At 39.8% G+C, this 26,022-nt stretch overlaps 1 protein-coding gene across 2 annotated transcripts in view; it reads left to right on the top strand.

The window, feature by feature from the left end:
• The window catches only part of SCUBE1 (signal peptide, CUB domain and EGF like domain containing 1), a 194,866-nt gene extending 169,184 nt beyond the window's left edge, over positions 1-25,682 (top strand). For both annotated transcript variants that reach the window (XM_048301601.1, XM_048301602.1), the window contains 12 exons: positions 3,253-3,372; positions 4,424-4,516; positions 5,205-5,321; positions 6,913-7,071; positions 8,078-8,281; positions 9,651-9,812; positions 13,110-13,277; positions 14,119-14,280; positions 15,673-15,870; positions 17,320-17,472; positions 17,946-18,025; positions 19,077-25,682. In XM_048301601.1, coding sequence (XP_048157558.1) covers positions 3,253-3,372; positions 4,424-4,516; positions 5,205-5,321; positions 6,913-7,071; positions 8,078-8,281; positions 9,651-9,812; positions 13,110-13,277; positions 14,119-14,280; positions 15,673-15,870; positions 17,320-17,472; positions 17,946-18,025; positions 19,077-19,229 — 1,769 coding nt within the window. In that variant the 3' untranslated portion in view covers positions 19,230-25,682. The remainder of the gene's footprint in view (positions 1-3,252; positions 3,373-4,423; positions 4,517-5,204; positions 5,322-6,912; positions 7,072-8,077; positions 8,282-9,650; positions 9,813-13,109; positions 13,278-14,118; positions 14,281-15,672; positions 15,871-17,319; positions 17,473-17,945; positions 18,026-19,076) is intronic.
• Positions 25,683-26,022: the final 340 nt, after the last annotated feature.

Raw genomic sequence — 26,022 nt, forward strand, 5'->3', positions numbered from 1 at the left:
CCCCAAATTAATTTTATAAACTCGGGTAACACCTGATCCTGTGGAGCTCCATGGGCTAGGATACAACTGCAGGTCAATTAGTGAAGGAACAGTATGTTGGATTTTATTTGTGTGGAATGCTTTTTTTAAGTTTATGAGTCCATTCACAGAAATCTAAGTATTGTTATTATCTTATGTATTTTATACTTTTGTCCTTAATTTGCCCTTTTCCCATCTCTGTAATGTCACCTGTTCCTCTGTTTACCTCTAACACTATTTAGAATATTCAAAATATTTAACTGTTTACAGGTAAGACATGGTATTCATGGTATAATTGGGGTATTCACAGAACCATGCCCCAATTTTTCAAATTATCTCTAAAGGTATCCTGCCTCATATAAAGTACTGATACTAGCTGAGTCAAAAGTATTAATCAAATGAACACAAATCCTGAGACCAAGAAACTTCTGGCACTTGCTGCTAGTGCCACTTTGTGGCAGACCTGAATTTCTTTATCCTTTAAATAGATTACTTCTTTTCTGGAGTCTTATTTGAAGCACAGAAAATCTTGGTCATGGCTACAGCCAAAGTATTTTCTGTGAGATTTTAATTCTGGTTTTTCATTTTTAATGAGAATGGCATACCTGGGCATTTTATGGCCAAATTTTTAACCACAAATAACTTCTCATAGGCACATTTGTGTTCCTGTTACTAGGGGATGATGCCTAATACCTAACTGGGAGCAAGAAAAAGGGGAATCTGCTTTCAGGGAATCTCTGCACATACAGAGAGAAAGCACTTCTTAATCTGGAGTAGAGAGCACTGCACTGGCCTCATGTGATCACACAATTGTGGCATTTTTTACATGGATACAGCAGTATGGAAAGCACTTTATAACCAAGGCGGGGTGGGGGGTGAGAGCCTCAAGCTGAATTCCAGCCTTTGCCATTATGTTCTTCCTAACCACAATTAAATGCTTCACTTTCCTGCTTACCTGTCTGTACATTACCTTCCCTGCTATGTAGAGAACTAAGCATCATGACAGTAAGAAATAGCTCACTGTTATTTGTAGTTATCCACTGGGTCTCCCTTGCCATATACCAGTTATTCCTCTGGAAAGGATTTTGTAAGTTAACAGCTGGGACTAAAATTTTTGGAGGTCTGGTATAAAGTTAGACTACTTGTGCAATATTCCCTCTCAATGTACTAAGAATGCTGTTCCCATGGTAAGAGGCTGTATTGAAAATATTTTCCTGGTTGTAAATTTCTCCTCATTATTTAAAATGCTCAGCTGGAAGATGGAAGTAGAATGCTCTTGTCTGTTGATGCACATTCTAGTATTTGATGACTTCAGTGAGGCTTAAAATGAGTGTCATCTCCCTGCTGATCACCTGCCTTTATTACCAACATTTTTGAGAGGAAACTATATTCTAAATTGTTACAAAAGCACAATAAAAAGCAGAGGAATTGTATTTAGTGATCCTGAATGCCACGTGATTTGGAGACATTTGCAGTAAAAAAACCCTCTCTTGCTGAGCAGTGGAAATTTGTGTTTTGTTGCCTCCTCAGTCCAAGGAAATAGTTCCTTTAAAGACATCACCAGAGCAACATAGAAGACTTAGGAGGGAGATAAGTGGAGGATGATTATTCCCATATTTGAGATGTGAACATCAGGCATGTTTATGGGACTTGTATATATTTATATTTAATGACCAGCGAGGCCAGGAATACAAACCAGCTGGAGGCTGCTGGGACTCTTCCTCTGCACTCAAGCCAAGACAGGCAACACTCATTCCAGCTACTGCATTGGAACTGCTTGGTTTCGTGCTGGTTTTACTGGGCTTTTCCCAAGCCCTGGTAGACCCAAACCAGTCTAGCTGCTACAGCTCTGGTGTCAGAAGCACCCCCTACCTCGGTGTGGTCTGCTAGTGAGCTGACAAGTAGGAAAAATGACATTTGCAGTACCACAGTCAGCAGTGAGAAAAACAAATGTCAGCCAAACCTGTCTTGTAAGGTGAGCAGGTTTGGAGGAAACAGTTGGAAGAAAACAGTAGCAAGAAACATTTGGAGAAAAATCATGTACCTGAAACAGCATTTCTGTGAGGCTGAAGCAAGAACTGCCCTTCAGCCACTTGGCTGAGATTTAAGCAGCTGCTGCAGAAATAGCTGCTTGAAGAGGTGCCCAGCTGCACTTGGTAGGAAGTCAGTGCAGAGGGGAACCTCTGGGGAAAGGAGGGAAGCAGTGAGGCCTCCTCCCTGTAGGAAGTGATGGCATGTGCCAACAGCAGCCGAGAATGAACTTTGTCATTTGTGAGGGAAAAGATGTACTTCAGTAATATTTCAATCCAAAAGGATGGCAAATCAAAATAAATGCACGTTTATGATTATCAGTGTCATACCATCATCTCAGGGTGAAGCACAGAGACTGCTCCAACAATTAACAACAACTTCATGTGCTTTCTGCTAAAACACAAGCAGTCCCTTATCCAAGTACAAAGAGTCACTTGTGAGACCTGCAGGCTTCTCTGTCTTCATCCTGCCATGAAGTGAAGATGAGAAGCTGGGTTTCTCCTTCACATGAGCTGCACTGTGCCTCATGCTGTGGACACTGATGTGAAATGGCTCTGTGATCTCTTTGTGTGTCACAGGGTCCCTTCTAGCATTGTTTGGGGCATTTCAGCAGTGTCTGAAAGGACCAGCAGGACCATCCATCTCCATCCCAGCATCTCCTGCCTCACTTCTGCCTGGCTCGGAAGGTTCCTAGCTCCAGAAGCTAGAGCATAGAGCTAAAGTTTAAAAGTCTGTGAGAGTTAGAGAATTAAAAAATACCATTTTAGTGGTCATCTAAACAAACAAATCACTGTGCACAGTGTGTAGTTGGTCTGTTAAAACAGAGAGCTCTGCCTCCAAAAGGGGGAAAGGAAATCTCAGGGCATTAGTGTTACCTGTTGCTTCTGAGATCGAGATGTGCACACAGAATTGTGCTCATAGAGTCACCTGCCTATCCAGATCCTGAAGTAGAGGATAGGAGGGAAAGACTGGTCTAGAATTTAGGTGTAAAAATGTGAAGGAGTTTCATTTTCAAGTACAAGCTCAACATCCAAATCCAGACGCTATCCCTTAACACGTGCTTATTTCAGAAATACGTGTATCTGCCATTATGGTTTTTGCCCCTTCCTGCCTTTTCTCACCATTGTATCCAAGTGTGCACACAAGGTTCTGGGTTGGGCAGCATCCGATTGTTTCATATGTCTTTCTTTTTTTTCTCCTCAGAGATGGTGAAATGTCTCCCAAATGCCAAACCAGCTCCCAAGGCTCAGCTAGTGTGCAGTAAGACAGGAGGCATAGAGAGCTGCTTCCTGTCGTGCCCATCCAATACTCTTTTTGTTCCAGGTTTGTACAAAGTATTTGTCCTCTTACGTCTAGGGTGTGACTTGATGATTTTTCTCTGTTAATGTATTCATGATTTTTGCATTCATTTTTTGATATGGACAACAGTAAATGAGCAAAACATCACTATAAATTAAATCAAGAAGAGCGGATTGTCAACTACACATGGGAACTTTGGTCCTTCATTGCCTAATTTGAGGTGTCAGTTGCGAAGGTGGGAAAATTCTAACAAAAAGCTTGTATTAAAAAGTAACAGGTATTCACTGAAATCAGCTGTTCATTTTTGCCCTCCCTTTTGTCACAGCAATTCAATATATAACAACATTTTTCTGCACCATCCTGGTTAAAGTGGATGTGTCTCTCAGTCCAGCTGAGTAGTATTTATAAAAATTTGGGCATTTTGTTCCCTTCTCTCCTTTTTTTTTTACCATTTGCTACTGGTAGTTTTCATCTTCACAGTTTTGCAGGGAAGGAGGGGGGGATTGCTGCTGCTTTTTCATAGATATTCTGGCACAGGATTATTTTTGAGTGTCTGCTTTTCACGTTTAGTCTTGGCCCTATATGCAGTCAAGCTATTCAGACTTTATTTTCAGTTTAGCAGAGATTATGGAACTGTGCATTTCCAGGACACGGTTTTATCTCTGCAATATGTAGACACTGTTCTGGTTCTAAGTATGCCATTTTTGTTTCCGACAAGAAATTCTGTCAGAACCTGAAGCTAAAATTATTATGAAAGTACATGGTTTATTTTTTAAATTATAGGGGTGATCAAAGCAGAAGGACTTCGCCATAGACAATCACAAAATATTTTTTACATGTGCACAGCTAACCTTGTGCCAAATCACTTACAAAATTATCATTTCAGTGCCGGAAGAAACAACTCTTGCCGTCAACACTGTGAAGTGTTCAAGCATCTGGCGAAGTATTTCAGCCATTTAAAACCCAAGTTCAGCACTTACGATGTCTCCTTGTTTAGCAGCATTAAGAAGTTGAAGCCTCAGGCAGGTGCTTTGTGAGGCTGTTGCCCGTGTGCTGACTGTGTTCTGTCCCCCAGACTCGGAGAACAGCTACACGCTGAGCTGCGGCGTCCCCGCGCAGCACGGCAAGGCGCAGCCCAGGCGCAACGCCACCCTGCCCAGCTGCTCAGGTGGGTGCTGCCCTGCTGCTGGGCCCGGGGAGGGAGGGCATGGACCTCCAGGGATTGCAGGACACCAGGCTCGTTCGTTAGGTAAGGCAAGGGTTAAGGTGTTGCCCAATAACAAAAGGAAAAACCTTGCAACAGAGTTAAAGTGTTAAGATAGAAAAGCAGCTCTTTAATGAAAGCTTTCAGGTGTGCAAAGTACGGCATCGTGCACGTGTGGTACAGGAGTTCTGTAATTCTCTAGGGTTAATTAATTAGTATATCTGGCTGGGACATCCAATAGGAAATCAGTTATCCCAGTAACCCACCCTTGGGTCAGCCCCCTTGGAGTTTCCCTACCCTATTCTCTTGATATGTCTCTTAAGTTCTGGTAGAAAATACGATGTCCTTGTCAGGAATTCTCTTCTTAAGAATAAGGCTAAACATAGTAAAAGACAAATTCACCCAAAATCCAACAAGATGTGCAGAGCAAGTGTGGTACTAGCACATTCACTGATCTGTGTGGGCTCAAGGGTAGGTACTCACATGAAAAAAATGTACTTGTGGCAATGAACCCCCTTGCACAAGCTGTGTAATTCTTGGGCTGCCTCTTTTCTATGTCACAAGAAAGCTTTTGAGTCTGTTTGTAAAAATAAGTTTCAGATCTCATTTCATTTCTGTCCCAGTGGTAGATTTTTTTACTTTACATCAACAGATTCCCTGGCCCCTCCAATCAAGCAGAAAGCTCGTTTTAAAATCAAAGATGCAAAATGCCATTTACGGCCTCGCAGCAAAGAAAAAACAAAAGATTCTGGGAAGCAGGTTGTTTCAGGTAGGTGGTTTCTTCCAGCATGTAAACAACACTTTTTTTTTTTTTTTGCTTGTTCATTTGCATGCTTTGTTTTCACACTGCAGACAGGAAAAAAATCAGTCGGAATTTAAGTTCAGGCCAAGGTTCCCACTCTGGCTGAACAGTGCCTTGGGTTGGATCTTGGGGGCTGAAAATCTCACCAGTTGCTTTGAAAAATCTTTGTTCAAAAGTACATGAGTTGGGAATTAAGCTGATCCTTTTTCTGGCCTTGATAATGGCAGAAATACCCTGAGACAAAAAGCTATGACTAATGCAAAGTTATGTGAAACAGGGCTGGTTTGGTTTGGTTTGGTTTGGTTTGGTTTGGTTTCCCCAAATGAGTTTTTTAAAAGAAAACAAAAGCTGTTATTTGTTTGGTTTATGCTGGATTAGTAACCTATTGTGGCACCAAAGAAAACTCCTAAGAGGGAAGGTTATTACAAAAATCTGATGTTACGCAGCCTCAGATCTTTTGTTATGAAAGAGTGAGTAGTAATGATGTTAGAAAAAATATTTGTAAGATTTAGATGTAATTAACAAAAATGTGGTGTTAAAAAAGCTATATTGCTGCTTAAAATACCAAACATCTACTGGTGATCCATTCTCTGTTGTGAATTTGTCTTACCACCACTTTCACTAGTGAGTGTTAAGTCTTATATGAGCCCAGAACACAGAAGAGTAAAAATAGCTGTTTTTAAAAAAAGTGAATGGTTTAAAAATTTAGACTCATATTTCATCTTTACCCTGCAATCTACACATTTATGCCTCTAATTTTGCAAGTGTTGACTTAGGTCTTTGGCATTAAGATGCTTGCCCCTGTGAATAAGATGTGATTATCAGATTCATTTTTAAAGTCATAGAAGCTGAATTTAATTTTTTGGTCCATACAATCCCTTGGATGCATTTCCTTGTCCTTTGCTTGCTTTGCTTTGTGTTTATGTCATCTGAACCTCTAACAGTAAGATTATACCATACAACCACACCCTCAGAATTAAATCCTTCTGGTGGTTTGAGTGCTACAAATTGCTCCCTGACCTGGAAGGTCTATCACCTGTGGCAAACTATGATTCCTGCTCAGATAAAACCTTCCAATACATTTTCATAACCTCACAATCAAAGCCTTTTAAAGCCTTTGCTATCCGATGATTGTCACTTCTGAAAGGGATGGAATACCTGCTGATAGTTTCTAGAGGCCCAGGCCTGACATTCTCATAGATTTATGAAATTGACTCTCTAGCCATCATCAAATGTCTGTTTATAGTATTTGCTGATTTAAAATAATTTCTGTAAAGAGCTTTCTAATCCTTATGCAGGAAAGGGCTGGGCAGTTTTTAGGCATTGGAGGTAGCACTGCGCAGCTGAGCATCACCAGACTGTGCTTATGCCTTCTGCATTCCCTGGCAAAAGAAGCAAACCCAGCACTGCCCAGAGAAGGAGATGTCTCACAATACACAGGAAACACTACGAAGCCTGTCACTGCATTCATGATAACCCAGTGAGATATCACTTGTTAGCCTGTCACTTGCCACTTTCCTACTTGATTTCTTTTCTGTGTTGCTTCTCTCATGCAAAGGAGGTCAGTTCTCCTGTACAGACAACTGTCAGGTGACCTTTGTGAATCTCAAGTGCGATTCCTCCAAGAAAAAACGCAGAGGCCGCAAGTCACCATCAAAAGAAGTGTCCCATATCACAGCAGAGTTTGAAGTGGAGATGAAGTCTGAAGAAGTCTCAGGTTTGTGAAAGATTGTTCTACGGAGAGAAATCAGAATTTACTTCCTCAGTGTGTTGTTAAAATCTCTTTGATGCTATTTCATCCAGCTGCCATGAACACCTTTTAGCACAAGCCTCACTCAGTGGCCTTTCCAAACTCAAAGTTTCAGAGATTTAATTGAAAAGAACCAGGGATGAAATTAAGCCAAAGGAACAAAGATTAAACCTGCGTCCAAATTCCTTCAAGGCCTTGAGTTAAGTCATGTGCTTTAATTCAGTCTGATTTCTTTAAACAGCAGAAGTGCTAATTGATATACAGGGAACATAAAGATTAGGTAGAAGTTCTGCAAAAATGATGGTAAAAATATCCTCCAAAATGTAAGTTGCTGAGTATTTAGTCTGTGAATCACACAGTTTTATCACACAGTTGATAAATTCATGTTTTCTTACCAAACTTCAGGAATAAAACTAATTGATTTAAGTTCTTAATGAGATGGAATATTATCTTATAAATTCCAGCCAAAGAAAATGTGGACTGAATCCTATAAAGATGTCAGTCCTCAAAGGCAGATTTCTTAACCTTGAGGAGCGCCTCATTAGCCAAGTGATTCAAACAGTAGTCGTGCATGAAAGCACCTTTCTTTTTGTCACTGACACGAAGGTGTTTAGGTCAGGGAAGTGGCAGGAGTTCCTAATCAACTGAGAAAAGCATGGGCAGTGAAAATTCAGGAACATTAATGGTGGCAGACTGAACACACCTGGAAGGAGAACACATTGGGATTGTCGCTTTCTGCAGTACTCAGCATGCACTTTTAGGCCATGGAACTGTTCCATGGACCTCAGGATACTGTCCTGTCCCTTTGAAAGGCCTGATCTTGAATGCAGTGAGCTGCTGCTTCAGTTTATATGGACAAGACAGTGAAGCAAACAGAGGCGTCACAGTGCAACGCAGGCTAAGCTTTTTGTTAAGCACCTCTTTTAAACATGAATCTCAATTGCTTCTAGTTTTGTTATCATTTCCCATCTAGACACCTGTAACATTGACTGTGTTCGGAAAAGGATGGAGCAGAAGCTGCAAACTGCAATCAAAACATTGAGGAAATCTATTAATAAACAGCAATTTTACATTCAGTTTTCTGGGACAGAATATGAAGTGGCTCAGAAGCCAGCTAAAGCTACTGAAGGGCATGAAGCGTGCAGTACAGGGCAAGTACTGCAGGATGGAAAATGTGGTAAGTCCCAACAGCTCAAATATTCAGTCATATCCCCCAAAACAAGCAGTCCAAAATTACCTTTTCCATGGTGAACCAGGGAGGAAATCTCTGAGATAATGATTGAGAATTTAATACTCCATATATATGCATGGACCATAGATGGTTCATAAGACTCTGAGGGGAATTCATTAGATGGTTGTAGGAAATCAAAAGCATAAATATGGATACATTCCCATGCTGTCAGGTGGTAGGTATCAAAACCTGCCACAAGACAATGTTGGCAATCAGTTCCCAGTTGCTCCCATCTTATCAAAATATAATTACAATTCCGTAAAATAATAATAAGATGTTTACCTCGTTGCTATATATTTACTTTTACACCACCACTCTCACTCACCTCACCACCAAATAATGTGTGATCCATGGATATGTTCTATTTAATGCTCAAGAGGTCCAGTTAAAAAAAATTATAGCAATCTATTTTATGTAAAATACTTAATTTCTTTAAGCCTTTTCACATAGGCACTCTATGTGCTTTGCTGGGGACAGTGTGCTTGTGCAATCTTATTAATGGCAGTTCGCAGCACTGCAAGCTTTCTAATCACTTATTCAAAAATCATCATATCTATTTCTCCAGCTTTTTAGACACCAAGTGATTTACAAGCCAAAAGAAGTCAGATGTGATAGGTGCTTCCAATGAGTGGGTTCAGAGGTAGTTGTCATCATATGGGAACAGTGGTTTATAAACTGTATTTGAAAGACTGTTGCTATTAGTTTCTAGAAACTCAGGCATTTTAACCACCCCTATCCAGCAGAGAAAAATGTGTAATGCAGTTACATGCCCTGTTGTAGCAAGAAAAGCTCATGTATTCATATCTGTATTTAAGATGCTGTACAGCTGGGGTATCTGAGTTGCAAGAGACACAAATTATTACAGGGAATACATTGCCCATGGAGAAATCTCTAGAACTGATCTCAGGAGACAGACTTTTTCTAGTCATCTGCCATAAACCCAACTTGTAACTGCACCTGGTATAAACTAAAAGCTCACATTCCCCACACTTTGTGCAGCACTGCTTTAATGAACTGCAAGATACTGTTTTAAGACTGCACCCAGTAACACACGTGTGAGAAACACCTGAGTGCATTACAAAGCCATTTAATAGTTTGAACAATAGAAGTAGGACCTCACCCTGATAGAAGTTGACCTAGACCACAGTGGAGATGTGGTTTACACCAGGTGAGGATCCTGGCCTAACATGTGCGAAACACGTGCCATCATAATCCTGGGGCCAAAGACATCCATCTTCTCTAAATGTTTGCTATTAGGACAAATAATGTGATCAAAATGAACATCCTTACGTAACCTCCCCTTCTCTTTCCTCAGTTACCTGCAGCACGGGCACCTTTTATAGCGGAGAACACAATCAGTGCGTTCCGTGCTCGCCAGGAACGTACCAGGACACAGAAGGTCAGCTCACCTGTGAGCCTTGCCCCAGTAACGATGGCCAGGGAGTGGCGGGCGCCCGGAACGTGTCGGAATGTGGAGGCAAGTTGAACGTGGTTATAAAAGCTTTAGGTGTTGCCACACACCCTGTGAGGCAGGGAGGCTGCGAGAGGAGAGAGCCTGCCACACTTCTGTCTTGTAAAGGTAACAGAAGAAACCTCTGTGCCCTTACGAGAAATGGAGGGTTGGGCTTGGGCCGTGCACTCACATTGCTGACAAGAAGATGGGATCTGCTACAGCAATGTGAGTTGTGGTATGGAAATGAGCAAGCCAAGCAGAGCACTTTGTGCTTCAAGTCAGGTATGGAAGTACCTTGACTTGTAAGGATTCATCAGTATATTGTGAGCCAAAGAAATGGATTACTTTGGACTGGTATTGGTGAGTCTAATAATGAACCCACTGATTTAATGTTTTGCATGAGATGCAGCTTACCTGCTCTCATTAGCAGCAATTATAAATTTGAGATAGTTATGCTGCAAGGATCTGTAAGCCAGACTCAGAACTAATGACTGCAACTTTCAGTGCTGCTTGAATGCACTGTAGCTTTTGGCAAGTGATGTAGCATCTCTGATTCAACTTCATGATTTATAAACTAAATTATAATGATGATAATACCTGGTGCTTCTACTGTAATTTGATCAGTATAAGTTTTTAAGACAAAAAACCTGCTAATTATTTTCTTTACCTCATTTCATTACAGACTATTAAAATCTACTTTGTAACAGATACATTATCTGACTTTTAAATAAATCTGTCCTATCTGCTGCACAAGTTCTAACTTGACAACTCATCCATGCAATTTACATTAATGCTTTCTTCAAGGATATCTAAAGTGAACACGTGGCAAATGTCACTTGAGAAACTGCTACTTTTTCCCATCTGCTGAATAAAAAATAACTGTAGTGTCTCCAGTCCAAACATATGAAAAATTTTGCTGATTTGCTGTATGAAGGAACTATCAGAGGAAAAATTTGAAACACCTGTGCATCTTTGCTATGCTGATTTGTATTTATCCAAAACACAAGAATAGCTTATCAAAATACAGTCTGAGTTTATAAAGATTGACTATAGCATACTGACAAAAGCAGCATAGCAACTAGAGGAAAAAGACTTTTGTTTCAAGGCTTAAATTGGAATTACTGTTCTGTACAACAACAAAAAGAAACCCTTCTGATTATTTTTGCTGGATGGATTTATCTCCCAGTATTTACTGTCAGATCACAACAGTGTTTTTCTGCTCAGCTCTCCCCTTTTCCTCTGGAAGTGGCAAGAGAGAATATGCTTTGGACTTCATAAATTTCCCTGTCAAAGATTTTATCAAAATTTGTGTCAGCACGTGATGAAACAGTGTATTTTTAATAGCCAAACTTTGTTAGAAATGTACTCACTGCCAGTAATCAATAGTATTTTTGCATCCTATCTTCCAGAGCAGAAATGCTTGTGCAGTAATCAATTAACTTTTACTGAAATCCTCACTGCTAAAGGTGAGGTATGTACATTCCACAAGTATGTCAGAGGTTTTAAGTGCCTGTTGTGCAGAAATCACTTGTAGCTGCAAGTGAACTCCGTGCTGGGGGAGTTGCCCCTGCCTGGATGCCAGGCACCCACCAAAGCTGATCTATCACTGCCCTCCTCAGCTGGAGAGGGGAGAGACAGGATAACAAAGGTCATGACTTAAGGGCAGGGAGAGACCACTCACCAAATACCAAACAGACTCGAACTGGGAAAATTCAGTGAATTCATTACTAATCAAAATCAAAGCAGGATAAAGAGAAATAAAATATCTCTTAAAAACACCTCTTCCACACTCCTCTCTCCTTCCCAGCTCTACCTCCTCCCCCCCAGCAGCACAGGGAGATGGAAATGGAGGTTCTGGTCATTTCATCACACTGATGTTCCTGCTGCTGCTTCAGCGTGGGGTCCCTCCAACAGGAGACTTCATTAACTTCTTCAGTTTGACTCCATCTCATGGGCAAGAGTTCTCCAGATGAGTCACTTTTCCACAGGGTCAGTCCTTCAGGCACAGCCTGCTCCAGCATGGGTCCCCCAGAGGGCCACAAGTCCCACCAGGAAACCGGTTCTGGTCTGGGTTCCAGTAACTGATTGGACCAGGCCAGGTACACCAGTTTTGCTACTAAAAACAAGAGCAGAATTGTCTTCAAATTAGTAACATCATAATATTTCTCTGAGGTCTGTGTCACAACAGCCAGTTTGTACAGTCATATTCCAGCCAGCTGGGATGGAAGAACAAGTAAATCCTGGAGATCCTGGCCCCACAGGTGTCCACAGGAGTTTGGCTTTTGGGGGGACAGAACCTGAACTTTGCTTTCACTCAGGGGCTCTAGTTCATCCTAAGAACCAAAGTTCCTTGTTCATGCCAAGCACCCAAGATACTGAATGCCCCAAGCATTTCCCAACAAGTACCAGGGCTCTTACGAGACTCCAACAATACCTAGAGCTCTCAAAACTTTCTTGTTTTCCAGCCAGTTGTTTCTGTCTGCTGTGAAGTTCTTAGGGAAGCTAAATTACAAAGTCCTGGGATTAGGCAGCCTCAGGGAATATGTAGCATCTCACAGCGCTGGTGTCCCCATCTGGAGTGGTGTGAAGATACACATTCATGCCATAATCCTGAAAAACCTGACATCCTGCTTCTCAGGTTGTCACAGAGTAAAGTACTCAAGCTAGCGAGAACCAAGCCAAACAAATGCCTATCAGAAACTGCCTGGAGAATGAGTTTGGAAACTTCTGTCAGTAGATTCATTGACAAAACAATTTGCTTTACACAAATCACTACTTCCTGGCAGAGGAGCATCTGACAAGCACTACTTTTCACAACTACGTGGAAAGCTGCTAGTGTTAGGTATTCTCACAGAGAAGGTGCTGGACTGGTACCATCCCATCTCGTAAACCCCATGATCCACTGTCCATATCTCTAAAATGGAGATACAAAAATTTGCTTCATAGGCATGGTGCAGTTTCATTTTTCCCTATAAAAGTGCTTTGAAATATTGAGATGAAAGCCTTGGTGTAAGTACAAAGTATTCTAATGAAATCTTAATAGACCCATTTCTAAAAAAACCAAAACAAATTTAAAAATTATCCAGACAGAAACGTAGTTGCCAAAAAGCATATTATGAAACTGGTTCTATTTACTGGTGGTAGTTTTAGGAAGAAGATACAGGAACAATACAAAATTTGCAGGTAAGACTAGAAATTGATCTGCAGCTGTCTTGATGTCACATGTTCAAGTGAAAGAAAGCCTTGCTAACTACTACTGGGTTTTATACTCCATCCAGAAAAGTCAACACACTAATACAGTTTATAATTTTCAATTTCTAGGGCAGTGTTCTCCTGGGCACTACTCTTCAGATGGTTTTAAACCTTGTACAGTCTGTCCTCTTGGTACATATCAGCCTGAACCAGGAAGGACCCTCTGCTTTCCCTGTGGCGGTGGGCTTGTGACCAAATACGAAGGTGCTGTTTCCTTTCAAGACTGTGAAACCAAAGGTGAATTCAAAATCTTTCCATAATTCATCTTCTTACTTCTGGGCCTTTGGTTTATTATCATTAGTGCCAAGGGGCTCTTGAAGGCTCCAAAACAAACATTGTCACTGTATGGGCGTGTGATTAAATGAAATGGTCAAGAAATCTGTAAACTGGGAATGGTCTCCCAAGGTTGTGCAGACTGAAAAGGATTTATGGTTTTCTCTGGAATTTAGCACAGGCAAGTATGGGGTCAGCACTGCAGCTGGTAAGGGAATCAGCCCCACTGTGTGGCAGTAAATAACACAAACTTGGATTAGACAATGCTTTAGCTTTCTTGTCCTGTATATTTTTATTTACTGTGCCAAAAATACTAAACACTGCAGAAGTTGTATGAAGTTACAGATTGATTACTCATGGGCTAGGCAGAAACTGTAAGCGTACAACGCATTCTGTATTCCATAATATCAACTTCCAGTGCCAATGCTGAAAAAGGAATCTGCCCAAATGCATTTTGGTTTAGTTACTGGAATGACATGCTGGTCCTGGCAAACATACACTAATGGAAACTTCTCTCCTGCAACTGTGAAAGTAATTTTTCTTGTTGAGGTGGATTTACATCCACTTCCTTTTATTACAAATATATTAAATACAGTGAGAGATGTGTATCACACATTTCTAAGTCATAAGGGTTCAGCTCTAGTCATGGGGTTTCAGTTGGAAATACTGGGAAATACAGGAAGCTGGTGTCTTTTCTGCCCTTTATGGCCTAATGTTGCAGACCAGGTATGTCCAGGGCAGAGGAAAGTTCTCTCAGCACTGGAGGTTGCTACTTTTTGAAAATAATACATCTCATACCTTGCAGTTCACTGTTCTCCTGGACACTACTACAACTCCACAACACACAGATGCATCCGGTGCCCTGTGGGAACATACCAGCCTGAGTTTGGTCAAAACTACTGCATCACCTGCCCTGGCAACACCAGCACAGATTTCGATGGCTCCACCAATGTCACGCATTGCAAAAGTAAGTTACATTTATATCAGTGACACAGAGCGTGTCTTTGGGTCTGAACTGCAGCTCGAAGGCTCCATCTGTCAGGCTGGACTTCAGTTTTGTATTTCCTAGTTAGCACATATCTGCTGCCAGAGAGAATAGTAAAAGCTGGGAAAACAAGAAGGAAAAAGAGTTGGGAAAGTACCACTTGATGCATATGAGTGTTTTAGCTTTAATATGATTTCACAGAGTGCCAGCTACAAGTTAAAACTACAGAGCCTTTCATTTCCCAGATCCTGTAGCTTGTGTTAACAGTGATTAGTATTTCTCTGTGTCTCTGTAGACCAAAATATCTTCTATCAGAGTAACTGCCATTTTAGAATAATTATAAAATATTAGAAGATACGGTCATGCATGCTGCATTTGCCAGGAAATCGCTTATGACAGTGAGATCTTCTTGGAGGCTTTTTTGCAGTACTCAGTCTCCTATCTTAATTACCATTTTAAATATCCCCAAGGATTTCAGTGCAGTGTTGTTTGATCTTTTGTGAATGACTGATTATTTTAGGCAAGAAATTTTTTCATCTCTACCATGCTAATTTAAGAGAATGTTTCTATAATAATTAAGCAATGTTATCTAACTAACTATTGATGTGCAGATCTACTGTAAATTTTTATTCTGATTATGTGCCATGTGTCTTTTAAGCCCTTCTTAATTTCTAATGTCATTTGAGTAAATTATATGTTTGTATGGAATTTGAAGAAGTTTGATGATTTTCCTGTAAAATAAAACCACCCTTGTTACTTTGCTGTCTTAGATCCTCTCAGTTTTCAAGCCAGTTTCTGACCTTGCATGGTATTTGAGGGTTGGATTAAGCAAAATATTTAAACACGTATCTAATTTTATGTGGATGAGTAGGCCTGGAGAGATCAAGCTTAAGTAACTTGTGCCAAATTCAGTAGGAGTTTTGAAAACTCAGAAAGAAAACCTGATCCCTCAGTGGAGATTCTTTATTAACTGGTTTAATCGAAGATGAAGCAGTGCAGATCTGTAATCAAGTAAGGCTGGCTATTGGGACCAGCACAAACCCAGTTAAAAGCCAAGTAAGTTAAAGCAGAATATGTTCTGCATGTCAGCACGGTATCCATGGTAACCACAATCAGATCATGTTTATTTACCTGTGTTTCTCAATCTAATGTTAAAGCAGCCTGGATGAAGCTTTGAATCAGTTCCTGCACTGGAGATTAAGGTTTTGCAATCCGTTGGAGCAACCTTGTGGATCAAATACTCCTTTACAGCAGGACAATGTGTGCGTTTCTAAAGCCACAAGCACGAGTTTAGACTTGCTGGTGACAGATCTAGGAAAACATCTCAGATTAACTAATCAACTAACACAAATGCTAATTTATGTTTCTCCCCAGACCAGCACTGTGGAGGAGAACTGGGGGACTACACTGGCTACATTGAATCGCCCAACTATCCTGGAGACTACCCAGCTAATGTGGAATGCATTTGGAATATAAACCCACCCCCAAAGAGAAGAATACTCATCGTAGTACCTGAGATATTTCTCCCGATTGAAGATGAATGTGGTGATGTTTTAGTAATGAGAAAAAGTGGTAAGTTGCCATACATGGGTTATATTTTCTGCAAACTGATGGAGTGAATAGTTCATATTGAAGGGATGACTGTCTTCAGTGCAGCCAGTGTTTCTGAAAGGTTTCTTGAATGAAGTGGCACAGCAAGTTAAAACAGAACACTGCCAATAACAGTTAGCAGAGTGATATTAATTATTCAAGTTTATTGTCTGAATCACAAAGCAATTAATGGGCTTCTGTCTGGCTCAGTTACCACAAGGGATAAATCACTGCCGCTCTCGAAGTCAACAATGCTAAATTATATTTGGAGAACTATCTCTGTAACCTGTACAAATTGTGCTCTCACTTACCCTTTGTAAATATATATATGCTGCAGTTATTGCTAAATCTGGGCAGTGGGTTGGTACAAATGACACCCTCAAGAAATCCAAAGTTATCCTGCTTTTCTATGGAATGGAGGGGGTGCATTGTGTCTTTGATTATGAAGTTAATTCAACAACTTCTGAAGTTAAGATCCCAATGAGATGCATTCTTTTGCATGGAGGATGTGGGCATCCTTCTGGTGATTTGTTGCTAAATCTCCAACAAGCACCAAACCTGAAAGGCAATTGTTTGTATGGAGTTTTGTTCAAAACAGTGTATTTACTCACAAAAATGGTGTCTTTTATTTGCTAAAACAATTTTCACAACTTTTTATCCCTGAGGGCCTGTGTTGACATTTCTGTATATCAGAAGGAAGACACCTGGTCACTATAGATGGAAGGAAATTATACCTGTCCAGATGAGATTTTTAAAAGGAAAGCACTTACTATAACAAAACACATCAGTTGTCCTTCTAACTCCAAACTGTGGTTCCAACAGTGACCAAAGCCAGTCACATCAGGGTAAAGCTACACTTCAGGCATGATTTGCCCTTCGTGAAGCTGTGTTGGCTGTCACCAGTCACCTCCTCACACGCAGGTTCACTGTTCCATGGGTCACTGACTCTGTCAGTCTTTTGGTCAGAACTACTACACCAGACATTACATTCTGGTTTTACTGTGTTTTTATTTGTAAGTGGTTTATTGCTATCAGATGAACTCCCCAAACTGGGCATGTCAGGGGATGGTTATCATGTCTGCCTGGCATGCAGCTCATCTGTTCTTACCTATGTGGGACAAGCATATGGGAACTCTGGGATACAATGCTAGAGTAGTAAAAAAAAATAAGTAATATTGATAATAACTTTATAAACGTCAAAAATGATACCTCACCATCTGCTTAAGCTTCTTGCTGGGGGACTCCCATTACCTTTATGGAAAAACCTCTTTATAGGCAAATAAGGACAACATCCATTCTATCCCAAAAAACTTCTGCTCTCGGGAATATGGCAGCTGAGAAGCGTCTTGTCAGTTTGACATTTCTGACCTCTAGATGAGGAAGGGTGCAGAAAGTTATTTTATAAAGAACATCACTTAACTTTATTTCCAGCTTCTCCTACTTCAATTACTACATATGAAACATGTCAGACATATGAGAGACCTATTGCATTTACCTCAAGATCGAGGAAACTCTGGATTCAGTTCAAGTCAAATGAAGGAAACAGTGGCAAAGGATTTCAGGTCCCCTATGTGACCTACGATGGTGAGAATAGAATTGTTTTTCATCTTTGTGTTATATCTGAATTACAGAAAATTTTCCTTTAGAATATCTCTTACACTGCTTACAGGGACAGAAGAATGAGGAAAAACTTTATGTGACTCATTTAATTTTAGTTGCAAAGACTTTGAAATAACATACATATATGTAATGTTTGAAAAATTATTTTGTATCCCTGTTTCTTCATCTCTAGAGTGGAGATAATACAGCATTATTATCTGGAGGGAGTAGGGTTTTTTTGAGGATGTTACTGTTTATAGGGATAATTCAAAATCACTGTTGTAAAGAAATAGAGAATTTTAAGGTTATTAAATTAGAATTCAGCAGCCTGAGAGACACTGAATAATTAACTGGATACAAAATTTCTCACCTCTGTCTTCAAGAGGAGGTCTAGCTCATGTCTGACTACTGCCCTCCCAACAGATGTCACAGTCACTCAACTGACCTTTATTTTTCAGAGGATTACCAACAACTCATAGAAGACATTGTTCGAGACGGCCGATTATATGCGTCAGAAAACCATCAAGAAATTCTCAAGGTAAGATATTTCTGCTTTCTTTGAGGCCAACCAAGAATTCCTTCTCCTACACATTTTCCTAAAATAGTTCTTGTTACCTTGATAGAGTCATTATATTTAAAGCTCAAGGGTGACCCCAAATTCAGTTCTCTGTCTTCTGAGGATGATGCTGGTATTTGAAGCAGCTCAAAATCAAGTAGCTCAGTTGGGCTGAGCACATGCTTATGTCCTTTGTGGAATCAGGAACTAAATGAAATGTTTGCTAATATGATTAATAAGATTGTATGTTAGAAAAATTAGTCAGCCAAGAATGAAGAATGTTTTATTTGAAGAGCCCTCTTCAGCCTCAGTCTGACATTTAAATGTTTAAATGACTCATTAAGTTTGCTGTGCATTAAAAAATCTGTTTACCTAAATCACTATCTTGCCTCAATAAGAAATGGCTTTCCAAAGGTACAAGCAACGCCCGTAACAACTAACTAACTAACGTGAAAAAAGGCTGTTCAGAGGGGAAAATTGAGCCGTATAAATGAAGGGCTTGGAAGGACAGGAGCTGAGGAAGAGCCGGCTCCCTTGGCCATCCCTGCCCAGCGCTGCTCTCTCACTCCAGCTTTTGGGTTGCTCAGGTCCCAGCTGCAGTGCACAGTGCCAGGCACAGGCTCAGCTGAGGCTCTGAATCAAGGCTTTCCCAAGGTACAGGGGAAGGTCCTCAGGAAGCTCAGCATCACTGAGGACCAGCCTTGTCTCCCACCCATGGAGGGAAGGCCTGGACAGCAGCATGGAACAGTCTGGAAGGACAGTCAGAGGCAGTTTGCAGTTCTAATGCCTGACATCTGCAGTTTGTGGTTAATTCAGTGCTGCCCTCCTAGGGCAGGACCTGCCAGGAGCACTGCAAAAACATCCAGCACAGCAGGTAGACTCATCCCTCTAAGACTCCACAGCACCATGGAGCAGTTTCCTTACACTGCTTTGCCCAGACTCACAGACCTGATTGTTACTCAATTTTGACACCTGTGCCGACACTAAATCCAAATCCTGCTTTCATCTAACGTATCTGTGTTGTCTTCCGTAGGACAAGAAACTGATTAAAGCTCTCTTTGATGTACTGGCACACCCACAAAACTACTTCAAGTACACAGCACAAGAGTCAAAAGAAATGTTTCCAAGATCATTTATAAAGCTACTGCGATCAAAAGTTTCCAGGTTTCTACGACCATACAAATAGTCTAGCAGTATTCAATTTTTGGTTACTTTGCATTCCTGTCAAATATCATCTTTCCTCCATAGTAGAAACATTTGCTAATTTGAAGGCTCTTTCTTGCAGTCTTTGTTCTCAATTGTTACTGAAGAACACCTATAATGTTTTATAATTGTTAAAAGTCAATGTTCTGAATGGGATTCTTACTACAAAAAAAACATTGTGTATCCCTGAGTGCATCTAGTTGTAGATCCAGATTTGGGCCTGCACTGGCGTATCCTCACTTTCCATCTGAAATTTCACTATGTAAAAATATTCTTTCTAGCTTTTTATTTTTCATCAACAATAACTTTTGTCAAAGAAAGGAGGAATCTATTCAAATATGATTAAACTACCTGCAGATAAGTTCTGTTATAGAAAGAAGTATGTAGTATAAATAATACTTGGATTTTGAATTGCACTTGAAGTTTATATTTGAATCTTTAGAAGGAAACAAAACAATCTAAATTTTGTTATTTCTCATTTGTGGCTTGGTGGAACCTCTGTCCAAGTAGAAATCAAAAAGGAAAAAAAAGAAGAAAAAAACTGTATAATTTTGTTTTATGAATTACATGAGATTGAGTCCCATGCCCCAATGTCCTAATGTTTTTATCTGTCCTCTTCTAAACTTCTTCAGAGGTTTGTCACCGTCAATTACTTAATTGAAACTGATTTAGCTCTGGATTTCCACTCATCAGTTGGTCTCTTTAAAGACATTTACAGTAGGATATGTGAGAAATGAACAACACCACTAGTAGTCTTGTTTTTCTTTCCATTAAGAGAGCATCTAATTAAGTACAATATATAAATATATAAATATATACTTCTATTTGTGGGTACATTAGTAATGTTATCTCTAGTTACTGTAAATATTATTCATGCTTAAATCTTTACTCCCACACACCCTATTTACTCATATCTATATGTAACTTTGTGTAGACAATTAAATAACTTCTCCAAGTGCTTGTCACCTCTATTAACACTCAACTGAAGCCTTTTGAGGTTTTATAATACCGGATAATGGTTTACTCTGGGACAATCTCTTTCAATATGTATTATTCCAGGAAAAATAGCATCAGTGAAGATGCAGTTGCTGCCCAATAAAGGGTCAGCTATTGCCTCTTCCTTGGGAACCCCCCCCATGCAGACCAACAGAGTTACCCCAGACTGCCAGGGGCTCAGGGGTGAACAGGACACAGTTTTGCAGAAGAGTTGGAGGGCAGGTTCTGTTTTTCCAGAGAACTAGCTCTCCCTTTTATTCCAGGTTTGTAGCCACAGGGCCCATCAAGCACAGGGACTGTAGGAGAGCTTTAGCCTTGTGCTCAGGCCCCGCTCGCAGAGCGACAGTGGCTTTGCCATGACGATAAATCCTGGGTTTCCTGCTGCTTCCTGGCACAGAAGCTAATTCAAATGAGAGAGGAGCCTTTTCTTTGTATTAGTATTTCAGCCTCTTTCCTTTTCAGTCCCTTCCTCTTGTGTATCATTTTCCCTTTTGATTCTACAAGTTTACTACATGGAGAAATGAACTCTCCTGGCAGCATCCTTTCAGAAAAAGATTAACACACAGTTTTGCTTTGCTGCATTTTTTTTGCCTGTCTACCCTATAGTTTAACACATCCTTGGATGTTCTCAAACACATATATTAGGGGTGGTTGTGGTTATCTTCTGACACTTCTTTTTTTGTCCTTGAGCAAGTACTGCCTAAATTTACACAGTTGTTTTCTGTTGACTACAAGTGGTTGAATATTCCATTTCTATGAGAATATACCTTAAGTATTCTGTTGAATTAATTCTGTTGAATTTTTCTACTTAACCATCTTGTAATTTTGCTTGCCTTTTTTCCTTTAGTGTTGAAAAATATAACTTTTTCTTTCTATGCCTGAACAGCCTGAACTTACAGTCTAACAATTCATTTTTTTCCACTCATGGACCTCAGATCTTTGGTGAGCTTTCTTTTTAATATATACATTAACCCTTGTTAAAAAATGTCACTTCTCCATAAAAATCCTTTGTTAAAGGCTGTTAAACCTAACTTTTTCTTGAGGATGTTCAAACTCCTTTTATTTATTATTCACCAAGGGTCACTAAAGGTGGACAAAGAACATCTCATCAGTCCTAGATTCATTGTGTGCCTGGAATGGAAAAAAAAATTCTTTCGTTTTTTCTTTAACAGTAGTCATTTGTACCAAAAAACCAAAATTTTAAAAGGCAAAAATCCTTTCAGGTACTCAATTCTGTAGAAGTATATAGCTACAAAACTACTTCAGCCAAACAGTAGTTCAAAATCTGATAGGTTATTCAGAGTTTTATTCAGATCCATTAGAATGAGTCAGGATTGCAGCCATTCTACTGAAAGATATGAAGGAAAAGAGATGAAAAATATGGAGAAAAATAACTTCCTCACTTGGCAAATGATTTACAGTAATCTTTAGACTTCAAACTTGAGTGAGCAAACTTCGGAACCTGGTACTGTACACTGAGTTTAGTACAATCCTTGCTAAAATATTTGTTTAACAACCAACATGTTTGGATGTAATACCATTGTATGACACTGATGCCAGAGCCCAGAAACCACTGGCAGCACTGTAACATTTTCCAGGTTCTTAGCTCCATGGGAAATCCAGTGCCAGAGAGAAACCGTAAGAGGGACATGTCCCAGTTCTGGGCACTGGTAGTGAGACCTTGGTAGAGCTGTGAGAGGTGAATACAGGTGAGAGCAGTTGCATTTGGCTCTGGTACCACTTGCCCTGACTTAAAACCACACTACACAAAACCAGAATTTGTCCAGTTCATGCTGACAGAGCTGAGAATGAGGCTCATATTCCCCAGAGCCACGTCAGGGCAGGGACTCCACAGCCAGGACAAGGCACTTGTGGACTCCTGTGGCGAACACAGGCTTTGTGTTGCTGAAAGCATGGAAAGAAAGAGAATAATTTGACCCTCAGAAGTTGACACTTAAATGCTTGTGAACATACAGGGTGTTCATATTTGATATATTTAGAAAATGAGTTGGGCTTGAACGCCTGCCACTCTGCACAGAAATGCTCTTGGATGTGCAAATTTCTAATGAAATAAGTAATGGCAAGTGGTATATAGGGCAGTCTGAACTGGTTTCAGTTGATTTGTAGAACAGCACAGAATTTTTATATCAGCTCTAGAAGTTACAAATGCTTTGACTTTGATACTAGATTTATAGTTACAGAAACTGGCAGTCACCAAAGAGGAGGTGAGTTCAGCTCTTCATCTGTTAGTATAGGATGCCTAGTCAGAGAACCTGTTGCTACTACACAATAACAGCACAACAACAAAGAATGTCTTCTTCTACAGAGAAGACCTAGACACATTTGGCAACCAAAAACCACACAAGAAGAAATACAGCTGCCGTTAGGCAAACCAGCTTTGGGAACATGGGAGAATATAACATTGTAGCTTTTACCCTGAATATGAAATACTGCATTTGAACATGTCAATAAATACAGCCTTGTATCTGTTCTTACGAAATTACACATTGTCTGCAGGACAGCTTCAACAACACATTTATGTGTTACTACAGGTAGACTGAAGAAGTGCCCATGCGTGATTGCCCAATTCCGTGGCACAAACAAAGCTCTTTATTTTCAATTTGCAAATGCCTGTATGCTTAAAAGCTGCACCTGCAGCACTTACCATTTTAAGCCTCTCCTTCTACTTTAAATACTGCACTTATTTTTAATGAGGTGGTAGTGAATCATCTCTAAACATTCTCACAGGCCACCAAATCACTGCCTGCACACCTGCTGCAGTCCAGGACACTGCAGCAATCACAAGTTGCTCATCAAGCCCTGAGTTGTGCCTTGAAAGCACTGAGGACAAGGTGCCTCTGTGTATCATTTGAGTACAGGGAGCAGTGGGATTCTGTGTTCAGTACATTGCCACCTCTTCTGCCACACTGCATCTTCCCTTCAATGACAAGATTTATTCTGCCTGGAGATTTAGCCCACTGATGGATTTAAAAGTCCTGAAGTCTTTCTTTCATCCCATTTTCTTGCCCTGTCTTCCTTCTTCCATCATACATTAGATTTTTACCTAAAGACCAACATTTCAAAAGACATTTATTTCCTCCTTGTGCCTCCCCCATAGAATAAAGTTATGGCTACTTAAGATTTAGACTAATCCTTCCTACACAGCAGCTTCATTCTAGAGTAAGCACACTTAAAAGTAAATAAGCTTACTTAAAACTAGCTTACTTTGTAAGCCAGGTTTACTTTAGTTTAGTTTTAGACTAGCTTAAATAAATACAGGATTGGTCAGAGAGTTTTCAGAGGATCCCTATTCTGAGTTGTCAGCGTGTTTTAAAGAGCACAGCTCACCTGAAGTCCTCTCTGTGAGCAGAATGCAAGGATGCTGCCACATGAGTGAGAAACATCCTTTACATGTGTTCAGCATTCCAAAAGGACAGTCAAACCCCACCCTGTGCCTTTTTATAAGCCTGCCCAACAGATTCAAATTTCTCAGATCAGTCTTACCTATAAACAACCCAGTTTTAATATTGCAGATAGCAGGTTAGGAACTTCAGGAGCAAAAGTAGTGCTGTGGTTCTTATACAGGGTCTGCTGACAAGTGTTTGACAGCAAAACCCACCTGCTCTATGACAGCTCCCGTGTCTGGACTCTAAATACCTTTGAATGCTCTTTAAAACTTAGCTGGAGTAAAATCTTCAACAACTGGACCCAGTGGCAAATTTCTCAGTCACCTGAGGGGCCTGGATGATTTTTTAATGATGGGAATGAGCAACACACACAGTTCCTTATATCTGTCATGAGTTCAAGGAGTTGCATTTTTTCATAGTTGAAAACCACTGATTGACAGGAATGGGAGTAACTGGAGGAGTTCTTATAGAATCTCAGTACTTTGGGACTTTAATGAAATAGTTTTCTAGAATGAGAGACTGTTGTAAGCACTTGGGAAAAGGAATACTTTTGTCTTCCATAAGAATTTATGGAAGAAGGGAAATTTCTGTAAGGTACTATGAACTTACTCCTCAGCGAGAGACTTGGATTCAGAGACAAGTCTCGTGTTTTCTCTCTCATCTGAATAGAAGCAGACTGGGAAAGAAACAATGTCAACTGTTATCTAAGGATCTGAATATATACAATTCCAGTTTGTTATTTCATTTATTTATTCTTGCATCATAAAGCTTTTAATCTATAAAATTAATATGTAATATACAAGAGTAAAATGTACAGAAGTACCTTTAGATGTAATAATTTAAACCATCTGTATTCAGAGAGTGGAGATAACAAGTTTAAAGATATACAAACAATTGCAATTCAATTTTCTCAATATCTAGAAAAAAAGTGGCTTTGATTAATTAAACTTTATTTTAATTATTGTGAAAATATCTTTTTTAGAGTTTGTTTTTGTTACTTTTTTAATTAAAATTATTTTGTAAATATTGTTTTCTATGTTTTATAACTTAGAAAGGCCATTAATTTGCATTGAGAGCAGCAGGGACTCAACATGTTGATTATAAAGATACTTTAGGAGACTGGGGTGGATGTGAGCAGTTACCAGATTTATCATTCCAATAAATACAGATCCTGTTATTTCTTCAGTCTCACTGGCATCACAGGAAGCATTTTGTAGGGCAATTTAATGTGCTAATTTAAACAGAATTTACTATCAAGTGTCATTCTCAAGTGCTTCCCATTTTCATAACATACAAAGAATATGTATTTTAAAGTTAGTGCTCGTACTTCTTCCATTGTTAGGATAAGAAACAACACAAAACTCAGACATAAAAGGGAATTTAAGAGATTACACCCATGGATAGTGGAAAGATAAGGAAAGCTGTGGGATCTCTGTGCTCGTAGGGAGCAGTGGAATTGATAAAACCTCACATTGGATCAGATTACAGAGCCTTTTTAGGCAAAACCACTGAGCCCAGTGGTACTTCCACCTGCAAAAAAGTTCATGATGATCATATCCAGCACCAGTTTAAGCAGGAGTTTCTGGCAGGCTGGATTTCAGGGGGAAGCACACGGAGTGTAATACTGGTTTCTGCATCAATTTGCTCCACGTAACCACTGCGCAGGAGTGAGATTTTAAACGGAACCGTTGTAGATGCTGCTGGGACTTCTAAGCTTTATTACCAATGTAAATTGTGTACAAACAGCTATTTCCATATGAAGTGTACGATAATAGTTTAGAGCAAGGGTAGTGAATAACTGTACAAAATTTGATACTTAGAAAATAAAATACAGTGCTAAGCTTTACCAATATTTTAACAATTCTGTCAGATTTATAGTAGAAAATGTTGTTGTAAATGTACCTTATAAGAAAATACATTTCCTTTTGCCTCTGTATATTAATAGCTTTGATTGCTATGTCAAAGTTAAAAACGAAGCATGTAATAAAACTTTTGTTAAAATCACTTTCATAATAAACATAAAATGGAACGGATGCCCCTGCCTGCCATTTATTTGTGTATATGGACAAGGCTTCTTGCACAAGTGTGGACAAGAATCAGAAGAGAACTTCTTTTTTTTGATAGCATTTACATATTTTGGTCTAATTTTCATCCTTAAGCAACAGAGAGCTTTTTCTTTCTCATCAAACCACTTGAGTTTTTGGGACACTGACATAAGTTCCCTCCAGACAGGCTTCAAGAAGAGTTTTTCAAAGAAGAAATCCTGGCCACAGTGAAGGACCACATCACCAATATCCCTCCAGGACCTTTTAACTACTTGTTAAACTGGTAACTGGTGCTACCATGTATAGCTCATGCAGCTTCCCTTTGTCA

This window comes from Corvus hawaiiensis, chromosome 4 (assembly GCF_020740725.1).
Source record: "Corvus hawaiiensis isolate bCorHaw1 chromosome 4, bCorHaw1.pri.cur, whole genome shotgun sequence".
NCBI lineage: Eukaryota > Metazoa > Chordata > Aves > Passeriformes > Corvidae > Corvus > Corvus hawaiiensis.